General features: G+C 32.8%; 1 protein-coding gene across 5 annotated transcripts in view; it reads right to left on the reverse strand.

Moving 5' to 3' along the window:
• The window catches only part of ASCC3 (activating signal cointegrator 1 complex subunit 3), a 377366-nt gene that overhangs the window by 278315 nt on the left and 74617 nt on the right, over positions 1 to 24434 (reverse strand). For 3 of the 5 annotated variants that reach the window (XM_054490290.2, XM_063666449.1, XM_063666451.1), the window contains 4 exons: positions 22981 to 23101; positions 17522 to 17726; positions 16651 to 16792; positions 15948 to 16073 (listed from right to left, as the gene is read on the reverse strand). In XM_054490290.2, coding sequence (XP_054346265.2) covers positions 15948 to 16073; positions 16651 to 16792; positions 17522 to 17726; positions 22981 to 23101 — 594 coding nt within the window. The remainder of the gene's footprint in view (positions 1 to 15947; positions 16074 to 16650; positions 16793 to 17521; positions 17727 to 22980; positions 23102 to 24434) is intronic. The other 2 variants (XM_054490292.2, XM_063666450.1) reach the window with 1 other exon arrangement.

Below are 24434 nucleotides of genomic sequence, written 5' to 3' on the forward strand. Positions count from 1 at the left end.
ATTTATAATACCAAAAATTAGAAACAATCCAAATGTCCTCAATAGTGTACCACTGGAATAAATTATGGCATATCCATACAATGAAATTCTATGCCTCCATAAAACAGAATAAGAAAGTTTTCTGTTTTCTGAGATGAAAAGATCTTTTTATGGCCAAAAAAAAAGCAAGTTGCAGAATAGTATTATAATATGGTATTTTATGGTCCAAATTTGAGGAGGGCAGGAAATAATAATTTATATTTGCTTGCAGAAATTCTGAAAGAATACATAAAATTAAATACACTGCTTATTAATGAAAGAAGGCAGGGACCTGGGAAGATAAAAGACATAAATAAAAGGCTTTTCAGTATGTAAAGGTTGCTAGTTTTTGAAACCATATGATAATACCTATGCCAAAAAAAAAGAAATATGACTGACATCTTTTAAGAAATGGAAAAACTAAAAACATGTCTGATTTAGTGGAAAAGCCTAAATGAGCTCTCATGTATTATATAAATATTTCATATTAAGTTATTCTCATTATTCCTTGAATTCTACCCTTTAGAAACAAAATAGTAAGTTAAATTACTCTTCTCATGCCCCTTCAAATTATTCTACACCATATGTCCCCTACTCAGTGTTCTTCCCAGCGTTCTCTTTTTTGGTCTTAACATGGCTAGTTCCTCAAAGGACTTCCCAATTAAAAGTTTAGGCACAGAAGGAAACAGCAAGTGTTCTTTCTACCTCCAATATTTGTGACATCAGACCTGTGGTCTCATCTAAATCTCAATGGCTTCACCAGAGGACCAGATCTGTTATTAAATGCAAGCCTAAATCACATCCTGCTGCTATCTAAAATGTATCCTCCTACTCCTTCATCACGTACTAAACGCTGCCTACCAAGTGTCAGGCTTTGAGGACATGGTCTGTCCTCAAGAGCTCACATTACAGCAGATGAATCTAGACTACCAGAAACCCATTTCATGAGCTCCAACTATAACTTTGTTTCCACATACCTCCACATTGTAACATTTAAAGGAACCAGAGAAGATCTTACATACTACTTCACTAAATACACCAATCCCAAACTACATAATTTGTGACAAGTCAGTAGACTAACTGAACACAAAAACTACAATGTGATTTCTAATGCTCTTGAATTAAAGGTAAATACATAAGATAATATATTCCTTATTTAATTTGGCAAGTAAATTGTTCACTAACCTATTTAGCAACCATTTTTACTGAGCACGTACTACATATGAGGTTTTGTTTTAAATGTTTTAAGTGCATTATTTCACTTAGCATCCAAAGAAAATTTATGTGGTAGGTCTTTTTATCATCCTTCTTTTAAAGAGGGGGGAAGTAGGGCATGGTGAGTTTAAAGAACTTAACCAGGACAAATGGCTAGTAAATTGCAGAGCAAAGATTGAAACTCAGGTATCTGACACCGAAGTCTAAATTAAAAGTCCAAGTTAAAGGCTTGTAAAACTTATTAATTTCATTACTTTGCACTTTTATTTTTAAGGTTAATTTTTTGATTCCTAAAACTGATTTTTAACCAAGTAACATAATTTATAAAACTAAATATAAAAATACAGTCAATGAAAATACTGACTTTCCTAATAAATAAATGCAAAATAGAATAGGATACAATTTTATTAATCTGAGTGTTGAAGATTTTTTAAAAATTTATTGGTCTTGGTAATGTTTATACCTTCAAATACATTGCTTATATCCAATTCATATTACAAATGTGCATACATCATTTAACCTAACTCCCAGACAAAAAAGTATCCAAGCGAAATAACTGAACAAGAATGTCAGATATATAAATAAGCACAAAGATGCTTGCTTTAACATCATTTACAATAAGAAAAAAACAGACACAAGCTGAATATCTATAAATAGGGTATTGGAGTAAGTAATTCATGACATATTCTCCATGAATCATGGTAGGTAAGAAGAATGAAGACATATTTGCTTATAGAAAAATGTATCTAAAAGAGAAAAAAAGTATGCCACAAAATAGTAGCTAATTAAATATACTAATACAAAAACATTCTGGAAAGATATATATCAAAGAATTCTGCTAAAGTTGGGGCTATAAAGACATTTTCACTTTCTATTTTATATTATAAATGTAGATGTTGCATTTTTTATATTATTTTTTGGGAATAGATAAATTCTATCATCAGCCCTACAGAAATCTTTTCTGTTTAGATAAAATAAATAAAAGGAGAAAGGCCTATTCTGTATTGACCTAATGTATTAAAACAACAATATTTCTTTATAAATAGAAATACTAATGCTTTTGTAGTAATACAAAATAACTGACTAACTCTTTTTCATTCTGTAATATAGAGTCCTACATCTTTACAAACACCAAATTTCTAATTTGTACCCCCTCTTGAAAGTGCACTGAAAAATTACTAAATTTTATTAAGAGATATGAAAGACAGTACATGGACACTGTTATTTTCTCTTTACTGAAGAGTCATGTGTTTTAATGCTTTATGATAAAAATACATTTTGAATCAGATGATCTGGGTAGAGGAAATTAAGTCTTAGTAACAAAGTACCTCAAAAGAGTAACCTAATATTAAATCTTTGAAAGAAGTGAGATTGTTAGATTTTGTGAAAATCAAGTTACTTATTTTCTACAATGAAACTGAGCCAAATTGTATTACATATGAAGAAAGCAGTAAGAAATCCCACCTAAATTAATTAGAAATTGCAATGCATTATTCATATATTTTTTATGTTACTTAACTGAATGCATTTACACCATCCATTCACTCATTTAATCATTTATTAATTTAAAGACAGGGTCTCGTTCTGCTGCCCAGGCTGGAATGCAGTAGCATGATCATGGGCTCGCTGCAATCTCAAACTCCTGGACTCAAGTGATCCTCCCACATAAGCCTCCTGAGTACCTAGGACTACAGGCATGCAACACCATGTCTGGCTAATTTTTTTAATTTTAAAAAATATGTTTAGAAATGGGGTCTCACTAGGTTGTGCCCAGGCTGGTCTTGAACTCCTAGGCCCAAGTTATCCTCCTGCCTTGGCCTCCCAAAGTGCTAGGATTACAGGTGTGAGCCACCATGCCCAGCTCATTTACACTATATAAAATACTGACAATACTCAATATGCCTGTAAGTGTCAATTCCTAAAACTTCTCATACAGAAAAAGTCTAAGAAGCATAACAAAAACAAATACCAGCTAAATACAGATGGACCTTCGAAATATACTTCACAGCCTGATGGTAAAATGATAAATAAGAAGTTATTACTGGCCTTGAAGACAAAACACAGGAGAGAAAAAACAAACAATAGCAATACCATGTTTAACAAGAATTTCAGATATAATGGGAGTCAGAGAGGCATACCCTCTTCTCGGGAGGGTAAGATGCCCTCCTAATTCCCAGGAGAGGTATGATGTGAGCAAAAGCTGAATGTTTAGGAAAACTGAAGAAAAAACACAAAGTTCTCAATGGGGGATTTTAAAAGAGAAACAAAACTTGGGCTGCACAATCATAACAAGCTCTACTGACAAACCATCCAGATTGTACATCTGGGTTTTCACCAGAACACTCTTAACAATAACTCAACATCTCAGATGTCATTTGAAACACCTTCTTTAGGGTGCTATGCCAATAGTTACATTCATACACATGCTCATGGTGTCTTACTATATTAAATTAAGTGTTAGATATAATGCGGGTGGAAATAATGTCTTCGAAAAATTCCCATTGAGGATTCTAATAATGAAATTCTCTTGTTTAAGGAGATGTACATTTAAAATGACATTGTTGCATTATTTAATCAGTTTGGAAAGTTTAAAGTCATATGAACTATAACAAATTTAAATTAAATAATTACCCTTGATTCAACATCTGTAATATTTTGTGGACTTGACCATATAAGTGCTCAAATATTTTATCCTTTGCAAAGACTTTGAGCAAACTAGTAAAAGTAATTTAAAGGTTCAAGTCAGAGCTGAAACCAATTATTACCATAAATATCAGCCAAGAAACTAAAAATGACATTTTCATTGTTGGATTCAACAGAATTTAACAGACACTCTTTAGCTTCAGTTTTATTGCCATGATTAGAAGTGCAGCTGTTTATCAGAAGTTAGATCCCACAATCTCAGCCAAGACTGTTTGTAATACCAATTAAATAATTTTAGGCTACAACACTTTGAAACCGCACTTCAAATGATATACCAGAGGCATACTTATACATAACTGATTTCTAACAGGGATGAAATTGAGTCTTAAAAATGGGTCAAAATGGTGCTAGAGTAACTGATTATCTATATTTAAAAAATGAATTTAAATCTTTATCTTACTTCATATTATCAGTAAGTATCAGTTTTAGATGGTTTGGAAATGTAAATGTGCAAAGTAAGATTTTAAGTGGCAGACAGACCCTAAGGTAAGCCCAAATAATCCCAGATGCCTGCCTCCTGGTGTTCATGCCCTAGTTTAATCCTTTCCCCTCAAGCGTAGTGGGACCTGTGACTTGTTTCTAACCAACAGAAGAATATGGCAGAGGCTGTCACTCCCATGATTATTTTATGTTATATATGACTCCACCTTGTAGGATTTGCCTTCTGACAAGCAACTGACACCCCCTTGTATTTCTCTACACTTAATGAACAATTAGAGGTTGAATTTGAAAGAGTTTCAAAATAATACCAGAAAACATAAACATGAAATACATAGGTATACATTTAACAAAACAGTTGTAAAACATATGCTAAAAATTATAAATTAATCATGAAAAAAATCAAAGAATACTTAAATAAACGAAGAAGTATATAATCTTCGTGGTTTGGAAGGTTTGATATTAAGATTTAAATCCTCATCAAATAATCTATAGATTCAATGGAATCCCAGTTAAAATCTCAGCAGAAAATTTTGTAGAAAACAACATGATTCATATGGAAAATCGAAGAAATAGAATAACCAAATACTAACACCTGTTTTCAAGACTTACTATAAAGCTTCAGTAATCCAGACAGCATGGCAAAGAATAGACACGCAGGGAATCAAAAATAAGCTCACCTGTATGTACATGGTCAATTGATTTTTAACAAACGTTTAACAAACGTGCAAAAACAAATCAATGTAGAGAGAAATCTTTTTGATAAATGATGCCTGAACAACTGGACAGCTATATGCAAAAACAAACAAAAATCTTGACCCTTACTTTTCACCATATATAAAAACCAATTAAAAATGGATTATATACCTAAATGTAAGAGCTCCAACTTTAAAATTTACAGAAGAAAATTACGAAGAAAATCTTAATAACCTCGCATGAGGCAAAAATTGCTTACATATGACCAAAAAGCATAATCGAGTTTTTTTTTTGTTTATAGAATGAACTTCAAGGGTACTAATACATTTGCTCCACTGAAGACATTTTGTGAAAAAACAAGTTGCAAAATGGGAGAAAATATTACAAACACATATCTGAAAACGGACTGTATTCAGACTACACAAAGAAGTCTCAAAACTCATTAACAGGAAAACAAATCACCCAATTAAAAACTTGACAAATTATTTAAGCAGAAATCTCACCAAAGAAGAATGACAAGTAAGGACACAAAAAGCTGCTCAACATTATTAGTCATTAAGGAAATGCAAACCAAAACCATAATGAGATACTACTACACAACTAAGTAAGATGTTTAAAAATTTTTAAACTGACAATATTATGTGCTGACAAAAATATAGGGTAAGTGGAATACTCATACATTGCTGGTGGAAATACAAAATGCTCCATTCATTTTGGAAAAAAGTTTGCCAGTTTCTTACAAAGATAAGTACATATTTACTACATAATGTAGCAATTCCATTCCTAGTTACCCTAGGAAAACAAAAATATATGTTCAAATAAATACCTGTACATGAACAGTTTAAGTCATGATCAGCAAAAGTTGCAAACAAGCTAAAAGTACTTCAAATGGAGAATGAACAAATTGAAGTAAAGACACAAAATGTAATACGTTTCAGCCATGAAAAAAAAAACAAGTACTGAAACACAGAGCAATATGGATGAATGTCTAATATATTACATTAAGTGACAGAAACCAGATTCAAAATATTCATGACACTTACATGATATTATACAAGTAACTTACATGATGTATACATAAGCATTACACAAGGAATTTTATGATACTTATATGACATTTTGGAAAAGTCAAAACCATAGGGAAAATAAACAGACCAGTGGTCTGCAGGAACTGGGAGTGGTGGGAAAGAGGTCAAAGAGGCAGTAGTAAAGTTTTTGACATGATGAAAATGTTGTTTTTGATCGTGTTGATATTTACATGTTTTTGTTCGTGTTGATATTTACAAAATCTACTACACTGTACCCCCAAAAGGGTGTATTTTATAGTAGTCAAATGATAACTTTAATACACCTGGCTTTCAAAAAAGACCACAAAAACAAAACAAAACATAAAGTAATACAACAAAATGAGGGGAGGAAAGCAAAGGAGGAAGGAAGGAAGGGAGGACAGGAGGGAGGACAGGAGGGAGGGCAGAGGGAAGAATTTGGTGGGGAGGCCATTTACATATATGATTGATCATCTTATCTTTAAATTTAGGGAAGTAACTTATAAATCCTGTTGACTTTTATGTTTCTCTACATGAGATCTGAAGCTCAGAGTATAAGCTTTCCAAATACACTGAACCCACAACTCAAAAGATTAGGGGAAGGAGTTAGTCACAGACAACTGGAGACGAGTTCAAAGGATGTACTGAGGAGGCCAGTGCTTTTAAAAACAGGTTCCTCATGCTCAGGTTAGGGGCTGCTGGTCAACACTTGAGATTTTCATTCATTTGCCAGGGGGTAGGAAATAGTAATTTGTACATTTCTTAACAGCTCCCAGATGACTATTAAGTATAAGCAAAACTGAGAATTATTATCAAACATCCTACCCATCCACAACACCGTGATTAAGTTTTCTGATTAACCTATGTTTAATAATTTAGTACAATCTACTCTGGAAAGGACAAAGTACATTTTACTCAGAAAAATTTCTGTTAAAAACATATAAGTTTAGAAGAAAGAGGTCCCTATAAGAAAAATATTTTGCTTGAACTTCTTGTATAATAAGTAAAGACTTGAAGGAACAAGCAAAACATTTAGGGGAAGAAATCATGAAAGCTGTGTAACAAAACATGATATTGTACCGATTGCTTAATAATTGAGATCCTTTTATATACTGATTCCCTGGTACATTTAAAATTTGCCAAAATTATATGCTTATTTTCATATAACTCTGAAATTTACTAAGAACATGAGACCTTATTGAGAATGCAAAATGAAGCAACCTATGTTTACTTAACCACTTTGATATTTGCACCACTGGATCAAATTTAAACATGTCGTCTCTAAACCTCTTGCTGTCAGGGTTGACGTGATGTGCCAGGGTTTATATGATGTTTATGTGAAGGGTTCCCAGATAAAACAACAAAAGTCAGCTATCAATGTGAGAAATTAATTGAAGGGACAGTTTATATAAGCATTTCTTGAGCTGAGAATTTACTGATTACCTAAAGTATATCACAAAAACCGCTATACATTTTCTGTGTGCTAACTCATGTAATCATCAAAATAAATAGTCTAAAAAGGAAACTGAAACTCAGAGGCATAATTTAACTTGACTCATGTCACAAAATGTGCAAATGGTGAAGGGGGGAGCTCCCATTAGTCCTACCTAACTGGATAGCGAGCTTCTTAAAGCCAGGATCATAGTTCTAAACCTCTGTGTATCCACCATAACTCCTAGCACAATGCTTTGCATCAATCATGAGCTCAAGAAATTATTACTGATGACCAATAACCAATACATATGTACTTTCAAACTAAATAACAAGAAGAAAATCTATAAATAGCAACCTGTAAGTATCAAATATTTCTGTGTATTGTTGTAGGTCTGTGAAACCACAACACACTGATATACTGAAAGACATGGACTAAATCCAGTTCTAAAGCAATTTGAAATTTCCACAATATAACTTAAATTCATTAGATTTTCAGATTTCTGAATTCATTCAAGTTGAAAAGTTATCATTCTGGGATAGTTCAATGTCTTTAAGTTTTTAATCTCCATTCTAATTTCCTGCTATAAAATCAATAAAGTGTAGGTTGTAAAGAAAATTATTTTGTTTGATTACTTTACTCCTAGTTAGAGGCAGATGTTAGTTATAACTTTTTCTGTAGTTTAGCAGGTATTTTTGAAGCAGCTGGTGCCCTTTTCCTAGTTACCTGTTTGCAAGTGTTCCCAGCAGACTATACGGTACTGCAATCCTGAAAAGGTTTTGGGCATACAGACAAAATGAATTCTTATTTAGAAGAGAAAACATAGACAGTATTTCCCCTCAAATAAGACTTGGGCGTTTCATAGTTTTGAATGATAAAGCATTTTCATAACAAGTAAACATTATTTTTTAATAATTTAAATAATTGCTGAGAGTCAAAAATTGATAAAAATTTCTTATTTATAATTTTATAAGGAAGATTATCCAATATATCATTTTTAAACATATTAAGCATCTATTGATAGCCCAAACAGAAAATAATAATTATTAAAAGCATGTATCACACTGAATGTATCAAAAATCCCCAATTACTTTCAAGAATAAACTGAGAATTTTAAAAGTTTTTCCTTACAGTTTCCATAGTTGCACTCTAAATAACACTCTAACACATAAAATCATGGCCTTCTTGACAGTGACCAAGTTTTTACAACAAAACTTAATTTTGAAGATTCTGTATAAAAGATGTCACAGATAAGACATAATCCCCAACATTTTATGCCAGGTCCACACAAAAGTTGCAACATGAAGTCAAAAACTATTCTTTTCTCTGTATACCCAAAACAGCTCTATTAAGGAAACAATTGTTTAGTTCATTATCACTGTTTCCGATGAAGATCAATGCCCACAGACTAAGCAGTCAAGAAGCAACTCAAGTCTCATGTTCTCCAAGAAGTCTTCATTAACAGCCATACTCTGCAATGATCCCAGTAACCTTCTTCTGACACATCCTATCACAGACAGCGTTAGTTGTCCACACACAATCACTGTTTCATTTTGTTTTTTCTAATGAAAATCCACTTTTTTATTCAGAAAATCTGGTCTCTTTGACAAAATCATGTGTTTTACTAAGCCAAACATGGCAAACTTATTTCCCTTGAATCCTGGAAAATATTTCCTCACTCTTAAAACAGACACAGGAAAATGCAGTCCTCATTTCTTACTGGACTTTTTTTGCACAATGACCCTGGAATAACAGCCATGATGAGTTAATTTGAAGAAAAACCAAAAAAATGAGGATAGCAGAGTAGAAAGACATCAACAAGCTGGGTTCTGAACAGCATCATTGAGCAAACAAATGGACGAACCTGGACTATTTGGCTTCCTATGACTTTTTGTTATTTATAACATAATAGTATATGTTTTTATGAGTTAGCTTGTCTGCAGCCAGAAGTATTCAAAGTGATAGAAAAACTAAATCTCAACAAGTAATCATCATAATACAGTACTGTACTTATCAGTTTTCCTAGTATTGTACTGTGGCTTAATCAGTTTAATATACCTAGAAACCAGTAATACTTCCTGTCAATACACTAAATCATACAAACAGTGCCAATTTTTGGGTATATTTCATGAAGCAAATATTTTGCCATATAATACATCTGAATAATTTATTGAAAAGAGGTGGTAAAATTATGTCTGTCTTTAAATGTATGAATTTTTTTTAGTTAAAATATCTATTCCCTAGCTTTGATATTCATTGCTCTAGAACTAGTAAAATCATCATGGTCAATTAATTATTGCTAGTGGTATAAATTATTTTTGAAAAACTCCTTATATAGTCCAATTATTTATATATCTGGAAAGAAGAGAAAATTTACATTTCCATTAAAGTACCCTATAATATCTTATTTAAGGTTCTAAGAATTTAATAGTTTTCTCCAATGTCATTTTGTTCAGCATGTCCTAAACAAGTTCATCCAATTTAGAATGAAAAAACGAGAAAAACTGTTTTTAAAATTGCACTAACAACTGACCTCAGGATACAGGCTAAAACAGAAACTTTAACTTGAGTTGCATGAGAAAATTAATAATTTGGCTTGGAGCAGGGTGGCAGTACACAAACCAGATAAGAAAATAAAATATGAAAGGGTTTTTTTCTTTCCATTTCTTGTCACTTTGGAAATTACCTTTATGAAATAAATTTTTATGTTCATTTATGCTATTCAGCTACTTTTTCATTCCAAACCCATGTGGAGTAGTAGTGGATGCTATCCTACAAGATCTGAAAAGCCTGGCAACATAGTCACCACAGCAAAACATCTTGAACTAGTTTCTACTTAACTGATAGAAGTAAAGAAAGCAGTCATTATAATTACTGACATCTGTGGTAATCTCAAGACCGACAATTTGGAAAAAGTCAAATAGAGAAGGTATAAAGAAGTGTGACTTTTCCTTTGGCTTTACTTTGTTCAACATACTTTGATTCAATCAAATCACGAAGGCAAGAAAGTTAAAGAAGCATCCAGAAAAATACTTCAGAGTATGGATCCTTTTCGTGAGATCACTTTGAAGACAATGAAATGTCAGTAAAACCTGGTCATGCCCCAAATTAAAAAGCCTTTTTCTAAAGCATCCTACAAGGCTGTTTATTATACTGTCACACATGTCACCAATTTCATCAGAACCGTGGCCTTGAAATCACAGCCTTTTTAAGAGGTCGTATCAAGAAATATTAACAAATTATGAAGTTTGAAACTGAAAATTTAATTTACCATTTTTTTAAATTTACAGACATCATAGCAAAGATGATTTCATAAATTTCAAGAGGAAGGAAACACAAATGTGGCACAAATTAAATGGAGCAAAAATTAAATTTCTAATTTAATTTGGCAAATACTAAATTTCCTTGATACAAGCCTAGCCTCACCTGGCAATTTGAATCATGTGTTGCAGAAAGGTTAAGTAACTTGCCTAAAGTCTGGCAGATAGAATGTGGGATAGTGAAGACTGAAACTCAGCCTAGATTCAGGGGTCTTGCTCCTAACTAACACTTGCTCCTAACACTGTATGCTGAACATGCACAAAAGTTTTTCCTATTTCCTATTCCTCACCTTAGTAAATGGCACTATCACTCACCAACACTGCTCAAAACAAAAAGCCTATATCTCATTCTAAAGTCATCTCTCTGCCTCATCCCCTCCTATTTAATCAGTCATCAGGTCTTACATACACTAGCAGCTAAATTTCTCTCAGTTGTCCCCTGTATACATATGCTGCCCCTTTCTTAATTTAGGCTTGTAGCTTTTCTTCCTTGAATTATTGCAGCAGCTCTACTCTCGACCTTCAACTTTGTGTTGCAGCCAGAGTAATTCCTTTAAGTGAAAACACCTGATCATTTACTCTCATATTTTTAAGAAGTAATATTTCCCACAATATTGAGTCTAAACCTCTTAGCATGGTTTTCAAAGCCCTTCATGTGCAGGCAATTGTCTTTTTCCGGTCTCATTTCCTGGCGCTCTCCACATATGGCCTACATGCTAATAAGACTGAAGTGCTTGATGTCCAAAGGTAACAGCAATTTCATGCAACATCCTTTGTTTGGCATACACCACCACCTGCTTTGTCTATCTGGCAAAAGTGTATGCTTTCATATCCTTCACGAAAGCTTCTTCCTTGACCTCTTTAGTCTGCCTTTTCTGCTGCCATACAACTTTGTACAACATAACCCAACTGTACCACTTATTTCCATGGAAATGGAACAGATACACTACATTGAGTAACTTAAGATCAGAGATAATATCTTATTCTTTATTTTCCCAGAACTTAGCTGAATAAGCACAAGATTCAAGAAGCTAGGCTCATAGAAAACTTAAATCTTAAATTCATTACAATCAGATTTTATAGGACTCAATTTTCGTAAATTTTAAAATGAAATATTATATGCATCTTTTATATTACTTTTCTAAATCAAGTGTTATGTTTGGGCCAGTAGTCCATTTTTGCTGAATAACACCCTACTGACTCTTAAAAAATCTAAGTCCCAACTGTGGAAATAGACAGAAGTCAACATATTTAACACCAGCAAAGAAGTAAACCTGAGTTTCTCACCAAAAATATCAAAAACATGGTTCTGTCTTCTTAGCATCTTTCTCATCCTACTTTTAAGGGTAATAATAGCACTCTCATTTCCTTTGGGAAACTCCCCTTTGACTCCTGGTGGCTCATGGGGAGCTGATAATGAGGATACACAAGTGAGCAGCCATGTGTCAGTAAGAACGCCATTCACATCACATCACAGGGAAAGGAATTGGTTCAGAAACGAACTGGTGACCTAAGTCAGGAAAATCAGAGTTCATCCTAGGAGGTTTTTTTGTTTTCCTGGCAGAACTGGTTGGAAAAAAAAAACCCATTGTTTCTGGGATTATAGTACGGGGAAACGGTTATGTTTGCTGCTTCTGCTGCCATACATTTTTCCCTGGTTATATGGAGAAAGCCTATCTGGGAATTAGGGGATGAAAAATAATAAGAGAAATACAAAAGGGAGTGGGTAAGAGAAAGGAGAAGAGGGGAGGAAAAAGAAAAAAAGGAAATGGAGGTAAAGAAAGAAAAAGACACAAAGAGGAGAAAAAAATCTGATGACATCATTTGAGCCTATATGCCAAGCTGGGCACATAGGCAGCTTTACTTCTGGACAATCCAGGTAGAAAAGCCATAAATTGTCACCCTTGCTTGCTTTGACTTAGATTCCTAAGAGTTCCAACTGAGTGACTCCTGACTAATCAAGAGATGCATCTACATTTTTTACATTGTTCCCTTTCCAAGAAAGTACAAAACCCATTTAATGTCATTAATGGTATTTTTGCATGTACTAGAATTTTTAAATTCTCCTTAAGTTTTTAATCAAATTACAGAAGTTATTAAACTTATCCAATGTGTCAGTAAAAGGACATAAAAGCGTCTTAGGACAGTTAGGAATAGCATGCAATTATGATCTCAGTGAAAAATGACAGACCTTCATCTTCAACAGCACTTTCTCTGACACATAAAAGATCCTACCTGGTACAAAAAAGATCCAAGACAAAAGAAACATCTACTAAACTATCTGACATTCTGTTAATGTCTATTTTTTCTCCCAAGGTCTGTATTATTACTCAAGCTTATGATGTCTGGCAAGATCAATATCTACAGTGATATGATAGCAAACGGTTTATTTATAATGACAAATTTCACTTAAATGTATTATTCTCCAATTATTATTAGCCATTAGAAAAGTACAAATTAAAACCACAATGAGAAATCACTACAATCAGATGGCTAAAATAAAAATACAAACAATATATAAAAATATAAGTGGCTAAAATAAAAATAAAAAACAGTGACACCACCAAATGCTGGTTAGTATGTGGAGAAACTAGATTATATCGAATTGCTCATGGCTATGTTAAATGGTACAGTCACTCTAGAAAACAGTTTGGTAGTGTCTTAAAAACCTAAGCGTGCAGTTGCAATATGACCCAGAAAATGCATTCCTGGACATTTATTAAACAGAATGAAAACTTATATTCACACAAAAACCTGCATACCAGGTTTATAACAGCTTTATCTGCGTTATGGAAAGAACTATGCCCTTCAACATTCGTATGCTGAAACCCTTACCCCTCAATGTGACTGTTTTAAAGACAGGACTTTTAGGGAGGTAATTACAGTTAAATGAAGTCATGAGGGTGGAGTCCTAACCTGATAGGGCTGGTGAACCTGAAAAAAGAGGAAGAAACACCAGAGGTCTCTCTTCATACACACACAGAAAAGAGGCTATGTGCAAACACAGGAAGAAGGCAGAAGGTTTTTTTTTCTACCTGCAAGCCAGGAAGAAATCCTCACCAGAAACAAAATCTGCTAGCACCACCTGATCTGTGACTTTCAGCCTCCACAGCTGTGAGAAAAGCAGTTTCTGTTTTTTAATCCACCTGGTCTGTGGTCTTTTGTTATGGCAGATGAATATAGTTTCACCAAAAACTATCAATAAAATAAATGTCCATCAGTAGGTGAATAGTTTAAAAAAAAAACAAAAACAAAAACAAAAAAAACTATGGTCATCTACATCACGTGTGGTAGGCAGAATAATGATGCTCCCCAAAAATCTCCACATCCTAATCCACAGAGTCTGTGAATATATTAGATTACATAAGATACGCACATTAAGGTGGCAGAGGGAATTAACCTACTCAGAAAAACTCTTTTACTCCAATAATCCAAATAAAAATGAACAAAATACTTATTTAGAAATAAGTATGATAGAAAAGTTAAAAAGCCTGTTTCACTCATTATTAATTTAAATAAATATCAATGATGCTTTTTTAAAAATTTAAAGATTTAGACCGGGTACGGTGGCTCATGCCTGTAATCTCAGCACTTTGGGAGGCTGAGGCAGGTGGATCACTTGAGGTCAGGAGTTCAAGACCAGCCTGGCCAACATGGCGAAACCCCGTCTCTACCAAAAATACAAAAATTAACTGGGTGTTGTGGCGCATGCCTGTAATCCCAGCTACTTGGGAGGCTGAGGCAGGAGAATTGCTTGAACCCTTGAACCCAGGAGGCAGAGGTTGCGGTGAGCTGAGATCACACCATTGCATTCCAGCCTGGGCAACAAGAGTGAAACTCCTTCTCAAAAAAACAAAAAACAAAAAACAAACCAACAAAAAAAACCTTAAAATTAAATATTTAATACATAAAATAAAACTTAATAAATCTTAAGGATGATATTGCTTATAATGATTGATAAGGTTTATAATAATTGTATTATAATTGTTTAGTTTTATTGGCTGTCAGTCCTAGCTATATTTTAGAATCACCCATAGAGCTTCAAAAAATCATTCCCAAAATATTGATACTTGGGCCTCTTCGAAGAGATTAGGACTTAAATAGTAGCGAGGCACTTGGATTATAAAAATGTTCTACGAGTACTTCTGATATAGAAGATATAACTAGAATTTTATTCTACTCTAAGAACTTATTGTAAAAGACAACTTAAAACTATAAGTTATCTTAGAATAAAGGCGTAAAATGGAATCGTATGTAGTGATAAATTGATGCTGCAGAAATATGTTTACTGACACAGAAAGACACATGTAACTACATATACACACACAAAACAGTATGTCTGATATAATTCCATTTTGTAAAAGAAAATATATATGGATACACGTATATAGAATGAAGTTCATTTTGGTTGGCTGTGAGTATTCTTTATGACGCTTTATGCTGCTGTTTTTGCTTGCCTGTATTATTTGTTATTTCTGAATGATTCTATAGAACATATATGAAAAACCACAGCAACTTAATTTTGATATGGAAAAGATTAACTTTCAATAATATGAATACTTTAACCTAAACTAAGGAATATTATATTTTGAAATAGAGCAAATGTGACAAAATTTTAACAAATGGTGAATCCAAGCAAAGGATATAAAGATAGTAATATTCATGCCAATTTTCCACAGGCAAACATTATTCATAATTTAAAACTACTTTAGAATTTGCCACCCCCCCAATGTATTCTATTTTATTATAGGTTGATCATTTGATATAATCAATACAATAAATAAATCCTTTAACATTTTATTTCAATCAGTTTACATAAGTTAAAACAAAATCTTAGCTAAAAAAAAAACATAAAACATAGAAATATATGCACATAAATACACACATTTGTTTAATGTATGAAGAAATATAGTGTATATATTTTTAAACTCTCCTACTGTAATTGTCTAGTAACCAACTATATATGTCTGTACTGTATTTGCCAACTAATAATGTTTTAAAACAATTTTTCCAGTATAAATTCATTCATACCACATACCAAGCCTCAAAACTACCAACTCTATAAAAGGCTCATCTCACCTCATCTAAGTCTTGGATATAAACTGGCTTTTCCTCAAAGCTGAGTGGCATTGGTTCACTGTAGGGAATCCTTACTTCTTCATAAAGCTTGTTATTCTCTCTTTGGATTCCTTCTGGCAAAATCATCTATAAACATCAACAATAAAAATCCAATAATAATAAAAAATAAAACACTTGCTCTGGTAAATATTCTTTAGAGAGAGAGAGAAAACACCACTGGTTTTATAATAAAGCACTGGCAAATAAACTTAGCTAATTTAAAAGAAAACAAACCTAAATAAAACAAAAACAAATGCAAAAAACCACTCACACAAAGCATTAACATATCAGGTATTTTATATAACACACAGGCCACAGTATGTTGACAAATCTTTAAGTATACACTAATTAGATGGTATACCTGAATACAAATGTATTCATATAATTAGGAAAATGTACAACATACAGTATAAAGTTTAGCCAAGCAGCAATGCAACTGATAAAACTCAAAAATACAAATTGCAAAAACAATAAAAGGGAGGGAAACATTATCTACTCTATGTCAGGAGCTTTACATACACCACATTATGTCATTTTCCCCAATACTTTAAAATAAAATTTAGCATAGTCAACTAGTGTTAGACTCACGAAGGAACAGGGAAAATCCACACATCGTTTCTTTAGAATAGACATATTGAACAGTAGTTATATAACAATGACATACCTTTGCACCAGCAATAAATGCTGATGTTTTCATGGCTTCAGCCTGGGAATCATACACATGGGGATAATGTATTTTTTCAATGTCTGCGTCTCTCTGTCTGCTCAGAATTGGAACACTTCTAGCATTCAGAAGTGCCTGCTCTCTGTAAACATAAAAATAGGCCTAATGTGAAATGTTTATCTTGAAAGGTAATGCATACACTAAAACAAGGTAATTATAAAAAATTTTGGGAGGTAGCCTTCCACCATAAAAAAGAAGAAATTAAACTACACAAAGGAAGATTTTAGGAATCCTGAAATTTTCTGAGTGACAAAATAGGATTCAGTACATTTTTAGATATTATTTATAGGTAACACCACCTGGTAAGTTTGATTTAATGTTCTTTCTAATTTTGTTTTTTCACAATTCAAATATGTTTACTTAACAAGGTATACATTTCTTTTTTGAAATGTGTTTCAATATTTAAAGAATCAAGTACAATAATGCTTATATTTTATTTTTCTCCTTTCTACTTCTAAATAACAATTTTTAAAAGGTACATTGAGCACAGAAATAAAATGTATCTCAAATAAATTTATGTAAGCTATATAAATCTTAACCTAGTGGTGTGTACACAGCACCTAAAAATAGCTTACCTCTATAATCTAAATCTCTTATCTACCTGGATGCGACCAAGAATATTCTAATTAAGCAGACAGACCATTGCTTTCTTATCCCAGAAAATTAGGTATTCATAAAACAAACTTCTGTGAAGAAAATGTGACTTAAAGTAAAAATCATCTATACTGCTAAGACTAAACTAAAAAATGATAATGATATGTAAAAGCAGCAATTACAACACAAGCATTTTTCAGCTCCTGGCTTTTATTACCTTTGTATCCGCAATTCCTTAGGATCAAAGCACGTAAGTCCTTCTGAAACTTCTAAATCTTCTCCAGCCTTTTTTTCTCGTCTGGCAATTCTTTTTTCTTCACGGCGATATTGTTTCATTAACTGCTTTTCTTGTTCAGACTGAATAGTGACTTGACAACCATAATTGGGTTTAGCATTTTCTCCTAAAATTTTTTTACAATTGTCTAAGAAGCAAATTTAAGAAACACAATGTTTTATAAATCTGAATATGATTTAACCTTCATGAAAACCATTTCTTTCCTCCACCCCACAACATATAAGGCTCTAACAATTCATTTTTTAAAGCTGACAAATTCAATTGTATGTTTTAAGGTGAGTTTTTAAAAATCACAGTATCTAAATAAAATTACACGGTGGTTTAAGAAAAGTCAGCAGTATTTTCTTCCTACAGACTAAACAGTTCGATGTCACTCACATTATAAATTCTTATATATAACATTAGGAACCTAAAAATTCAATTTTATCATTTGAAATAATTTGTTTATATAATTTTAATAAATATAATTATTATCGATACTAATTAGCATTTACTGTTAATATAGTAATGAAATAAACTCTTTCCATATTAGACATAAATTTTTACTATGTAATAGACCTTATGCGGTTAAGTTGCACATATGTTACTACTTAGCTATTTATAGATTACATAAAATTTATTAGCAGTAGTTCAAGACATATTTGAGACAATGACTAGAGCAAATAAAGCAAAAGTATGGTCCACCTTTTTACAGAAACACAGTTTTTTAAAAAATGGAAAAACCAAGTGAATTAAATCTCAATGTTTACACCAAGTACACTTTAGGTCTGTGGTTTGGTCAACTCAATATTGAGAAAAAATTTTCTTCCAACAGGATTACCTTCTGTGTTTGTTTAAATCTTTACAAGCAACAGTATCTTCACTTATTGAAGCTCTAAAGAAACTAAAAGGAATGTATATGAAAGTAATCCAAGTCAATAAACATTTATTGTATTGAGGTCCTACTCAGTTCTAGCCACTGCAGCTAGGCTAGGAGGACAATGAAGAATGAGACTTTGTCCATGCTCTGACAGAGCACAGTGCAAATTATTTTATCAAATTCCAACATCCAACGCAGCAAAGAGAAGGAATTAAAAATAGCATCAAGATGGGAAAATTAGCTTTCTAATTCATTCTAAGTCAAATCTTCACAATTCTCAGACAGTTGTTACTGCCCCATTACATGATTCTGAATACAAGTCATTAAACTCTCAATCATAGGGAAAACTTGTATAATGGCTTTAGAAGGCCTAAAAAGGAAAATACGTCCCAAAATTATGAAATAAAATAAAATCCCATCTATATTAGGACTAAATTTTACAGTTCTGAAAAAAGCATTTTCCTAAGTATTTTATCTCTTATTTTCCAGTTAAGTCTTACATACCTACTGTAATAACAGAATTTATAATTAGTGTTCAGTATTAGAAAAAGAATGCAACATTCTGCCAGTTTTCACATGTACTCTGAACTCTTCATAAAAGTTAACTTGTCTGCAAAATTACACAATCAGCAACACAGATATTAAGCAGAATGTTTAAAAATGTATTTATCAGAAATGAATGTTAAAGATTTTAAGCGTAAAACCGTAAATACTTTAGGTGACATACTAAATGCTATGCTAATGTCATTAACATTTTAAGCAAATGTGACAGTAATAAAATATTATACATACTTATGATCATCCAAATAAAATTAAAATTATAAGAAGAAAATATGTCTACCTCATAGAAAGCTTAAAAGGTCTTAATTAGAACATACTGGAATCCTGTATGGCTGAGTATAATAGGCAATTTCAAAAAATCAAGTTGTAAAGCAGTGAATGTTTAAAGGTATGGCTCTCCTTGCTGGGTTAGGTTAACTGTAGAGACTGACACGCAAAAATGAAATGAATATCCTTAACAGTAATTCTAACACAAAGTTATTCTGAAGAACTATGTAGAGGCTTGTATCCTTTTAGAAAGGTCGTTTTAAAAGTGTGTAGAGCCTCCCCCTTGCTCTCATGCTCCTGCTCCTGATGTGTAAGATGCCTGCTCCCCTTTTGCCTTCTGCCATGATTGGAAGCTTCCTAAGGCTCCCCCGGAAGCAAAAGCTGCTAATGTTTCATGTACATCCTGCAGAACTGTGAGCCAATTAAACCTCTTTTCTTTATAAATTACGCAGTCTCAGGTATTTCTTTACAGCAATGTGAGAATACACTGATACAAAAAGCTTATTGATTCTAAGAAGCTATCCTAGTATAACAAAATTTATGGAATCAACATAATAAACATAAATAAAACTCATCTACAGTTTCCAAAAAATATGTAAAGTTAGACTTATATTAAACTTTATTTTAATAAATTACCACTATTAAAAGCAGAATCAGGCTGGGCACTGTGGCTCACACCTGTAATCTAAACACTTTGGGAGGCTGAGGTGGGAGGACTGCTTGAGGCTAGTAGTTCAAGACTACCCTGGGCAACATGGGGAGATCTCATCTTTACAAAAAAAAAATTTTTTTTTTTTAATTAACCAGGCATGGTGGCACACACCTGTTGACCCATCTACTCGGGAGGCTGAGATGAGAGGATTGCTTGAGCACAGAAGGTTGAGGCTGCAGTGATCCCTGATTGTGCCACTGCTCCCTAGCCTAAGCAAGAGTGTGAGGACGTGTCTTAAAAACAAAAGCTAGAATCAGTAAATATCTCTTTATTAATATTTAGGAGACTGACAAAATGAAATATCAAATTCTCAGAATTTACAGCATTGCAGGACAAGATGCTTAAACTCATTTTTTTTCCCTTGGCAGACACCCATTTTAGATGCTCATAAACCTTGCTGGCTTACTGCATTTCTGATTATATACTATTCAACAGGTGTGATACGGTTAGCCTTTGTGTCCCCACACAAATCTCATCTTGAATTGTAATCCCCATAATCTCCAGGTGTTGAGGGAGGAAACTTGTGGGAGGTGACTGGATCACAGGGGCAGTTTCCCCCATACTGTTCTAGTGATCAAGTGATTGAGTTCTCAGGAGGTCTGATAGTTTTATAAGTGTTTGGCAAGTTCCTCCTGCACATACTTCTCTCTCCTGCCACCATGTGAAGTAGGTCCTTGCTTCCCCTTCACCTTCTGCCAAGTTGCCTGAGGCCTCCAGCCATGTGGAACTGTGAGCCAATTAAGCCTCCTTTGTTTATAAATTACCCAGTCTCAGGTAGTATTTTTATAGCAGTGTGAGAACTGACTAATACAAGGTGGGAGCGCTCTTGGAGGAAGGCAGAGTAGAAGTGTTCAATACACTTAAAGAACAAAGAGACCTGCAGACAAAGCTGCTAAATTTATATTTTCCAAGTTTCTTACAATCTCAAGGGAACTTTAAGGCTCTGAAAACATTTATTAGTAATCAAGAGAATCTGTAAGAAACAGAAAATCTGTCAGAAATTTTAGATTTAAATTATAGCTGTTTTTATCATTTCCTTTTAGTGCCACAATCTTAAATGTAAGAAAATGAGGACGTAACTTGCAAGAAGGATAGATGTTGAATAGTTTGAAGACAGTTGCCAAATTTCTTACGCTCATATACTTTTTTAAAATCCAAAACTATTTGTAAGGCTGGCAAAAAACACTGTGGTAAAGGTAAAAAAAAATTGTTTTGCTATTTATCACTTAAAACCTGAGTTTCGCATCAGCTATGTTTTAAGTCAAGCTTTTATAAAAATAATTTTTGTTCCCTAGCCAACTCTTAATTTTTCCGGGATTTAAAAATATGTATAATACATGACACTATCAGTGTTCAATTTGCTCAGTGTGATAATTGTATTGTGCTTAGACATGTGCTAAAGATTTTACAGGTAAAGTATCATGATGTCTAGAACTTCCTGTCATTGTTCAGCAAAAATTTAAAAAGTAGGTGTGTGTAAAGGGTCTAGGAAGAGCAAAATGTTAATGACTAATGAATCTATGTGAAGCGTAAACACTGTTCATTGCATTATTCTTGTAACTTTAAGTTTGAAAGTTCTCAAAATAAAAAGTTGGAGAGAAATTACACTACTATCTGGCCCATAGTAAGTATATATATATTTTCTTTTTAAAGAAAATTTGCTATGCAGAGGCTCTTCAGTTTAATTAGGTCCCACTTGTCAACAGAGTAAACAGACAACCTATAGAACAAGAGAAAATAACTGTATCTGACAAAGACCTAATATCCAGAATCTATAAGGAACCTAAATCAACAAGCAAAAAACAAATAACCACATTTAAAAATGGGCAAAGGACATTAACAGACACTTCTCAATAAAAGACATACAAGCAGCCAACAAATGCTCATCATCACTAATCATCAGAGAAACAAATCAAAACCACAATGAGATACCACCTCACACCAGCCAGAATGGCTATTGCTAAAACGTCAAATAATAACAGATGTTGGCTCAGCCGCAGAAAACAGGGAACATTTATATACTGTTGGTGGGAATGTAAATTAGTCCAGCCACTATGAAAAGTAGTTTAGAGATTTCTCAAAGAGCTTAAGACAGAGTTACCATTTGACCCAGCAATCCCATCACTAGGTATATACGCCCTACAAAATCAATCATTCTACCAAAAAGACATATGGACTCACATGTTCATCACAGCATTATTCACAACAGGAAAGACACAGAATCAACCTAAGTGCCCATCAACAGTGGACTGGATAACGAAAATGCAGTATATATGCACCATGGAACACTACATAGCCATAAAAAGAAGAAATTGTTCTGTTTCCTGAATTCAGTCCATAGAAATATTTTTCTTACAACTTACTACATAACAGCTGTCATTTTACAGTTAAAGAACCATTAGAATGTTTTAATTAATCATGACTACATGATGTCCTTTGCAACAACATGAATGCAGCTGGAGGCCATTATCCTAAGCGAATTAACATAGAAAACCAAATACCTTGTGTTCTCACTTGTGAGAGCTAAACATTGGGTACACACAGACACAAAGATGGAAACAACAGCCACTAGGGATTCCAAAAGGGGAGCGAGAGGGAGTAGGGAAAGAGCTAAAAAACTACCTGTCAGAACTATGTTCATCACTTGGGTGACAGAATCCATATCCCAACCCTTGGCATCAAACACTATACTCATGCAACAAACCTGCACGTGTACCTCCTATATGCAAAATAAAAGAAGAAATTTGTGTATTCTAAGTAGTTTTAACTTTTACCAAAAACTGCCATACCCAAACACTGCCCTCCTATTTAGATCACTTACGTTTTTTCATAATATGCCATATCTAAAATCTATTTAACAGAGTAATATCAGTAAATTATATAACAGACCAAAAGATATTTAAAAATGTAATTACATTAAAAACATTTGCTAACCAATGAATATTTTCTTTAAATTACAATGACCACTGCACACTTTCTTACCTTGAAGAGCCTGAAATCTATGATCATTTGAAGAATTAAGAAATCTATCCACAATTGTAATTCTGTTCTGGAGGAGTTTCTCAATAAGTTCAAGTCCTTCAGGTCCCAGCAGTTCAAACAGCTTATAAAAAGAGAAAAAAGTAACAAACATCTGTTATCTCAAAGTTTTACTTTTTCAAGTTATTAACAACCTATTCAACAGAGGTGTAAAGCCAAACTAATATAGAAATACTCAAAAACTTTAACAAAAATGGTACCTTAAACTAAGAAAAATGACTCTTCACATTGCCAAGAAGCTTTATAAAGGCTTTCTGCAATTATATAATTAAAAAACTATTCAATTTTAAAAAATTAAGATTTGAATATATAACTCCAAATCACAGAAAAACAAATTCTTGGTATAACCAAATGAAATTCTAAAATAATTTAATTTGCTCTTCAACATATCATTCTGGTTTTCCCAAATAGAGTCCAGAGTACTATTTTTCTTACAACTAACTATACAACAGCTGTCATTTTAGCGCTAAAGAACCATTAGAATGTTTAAATGAATCATGACTTCGTGCCAATTTTTTACATGTATTTTAAATGCTAAATAAGTCTGAAATCTAAAACACAGTGCTGCAAGTGCTTTACAGAACTTTATGAAAATTTCTGAAGCATATCCCACTCTCCTATGCAGAGTAGTTACCAAAGATTAAGTTGATGTCAGAGTTAGAGAACCAGTGTTAGGATTCAGACAGTTTCAACTACATAATTGTACAATATAACTATTCTAGGAAGTCTCTAGGTTTCCGCAAGTATGATCTGGGAAGATACATATATATATTTCTTGTTTAGAAATATAATACTCTAATTTTGCATATGAAGATGTCATATTAACCAAATTCTAACCATTCTCAGAGAATCCACACAAATAAAACCATAAAATAAAAATTTACTTTGTGTATATGGACATTAAAAGTTTAATAAATATTTTCTTTTTGCTGTTCATTTTACTGAAGGTATGCACACAAAGGGAAAACAAAAGAAACAAAATGAATTATTAAGAATAGTCCTGTCCAATCAATTTTAATTCTACTGGCCAGTACTTTTTATTGAACACATTATATGCCAGGTACTATGATAGGCATTTTGCTAATCCTATCAAGCAAATCCTCCTAATACTATTTTCAAATTAAGGTATTATTATTGTTATTTTTGGACTTAAGAAAATAAAGCTTTAGAAAATTTACAAAAATTGGCCAAAGTTACACAACTAATAGTAGTGTTTTCTAAAATGACATCTATCTGAATCCAAGCCTAAAGAAATTTCCACTGCACTATATTAACACTGTTGAATATTTTCCAGAAAACTGTGACCCTGAAATGAATATGAAATATATTGTAATAAAAAAGATACCAAGTTAGGTAATATAAAAGACATTAATTGAAGTTAAGAAACTTGTACAGGG

The sequence above is a fragment of the Pongo pygmaeus genome, chromosome 5, assembly GCF_028885625.2.
Source record: "Pongo pygmaeus isolate AG05252 chromosome 5, NHGRI_mPonPyg2-v2.0_pri, whole genome shotgun sequence".
Lineage (NCBI taxonomy): Eukaryota > Metazoa > Chordata > Mammalia > Primates > Hominidae > Pongo > Pongo pygmaeus.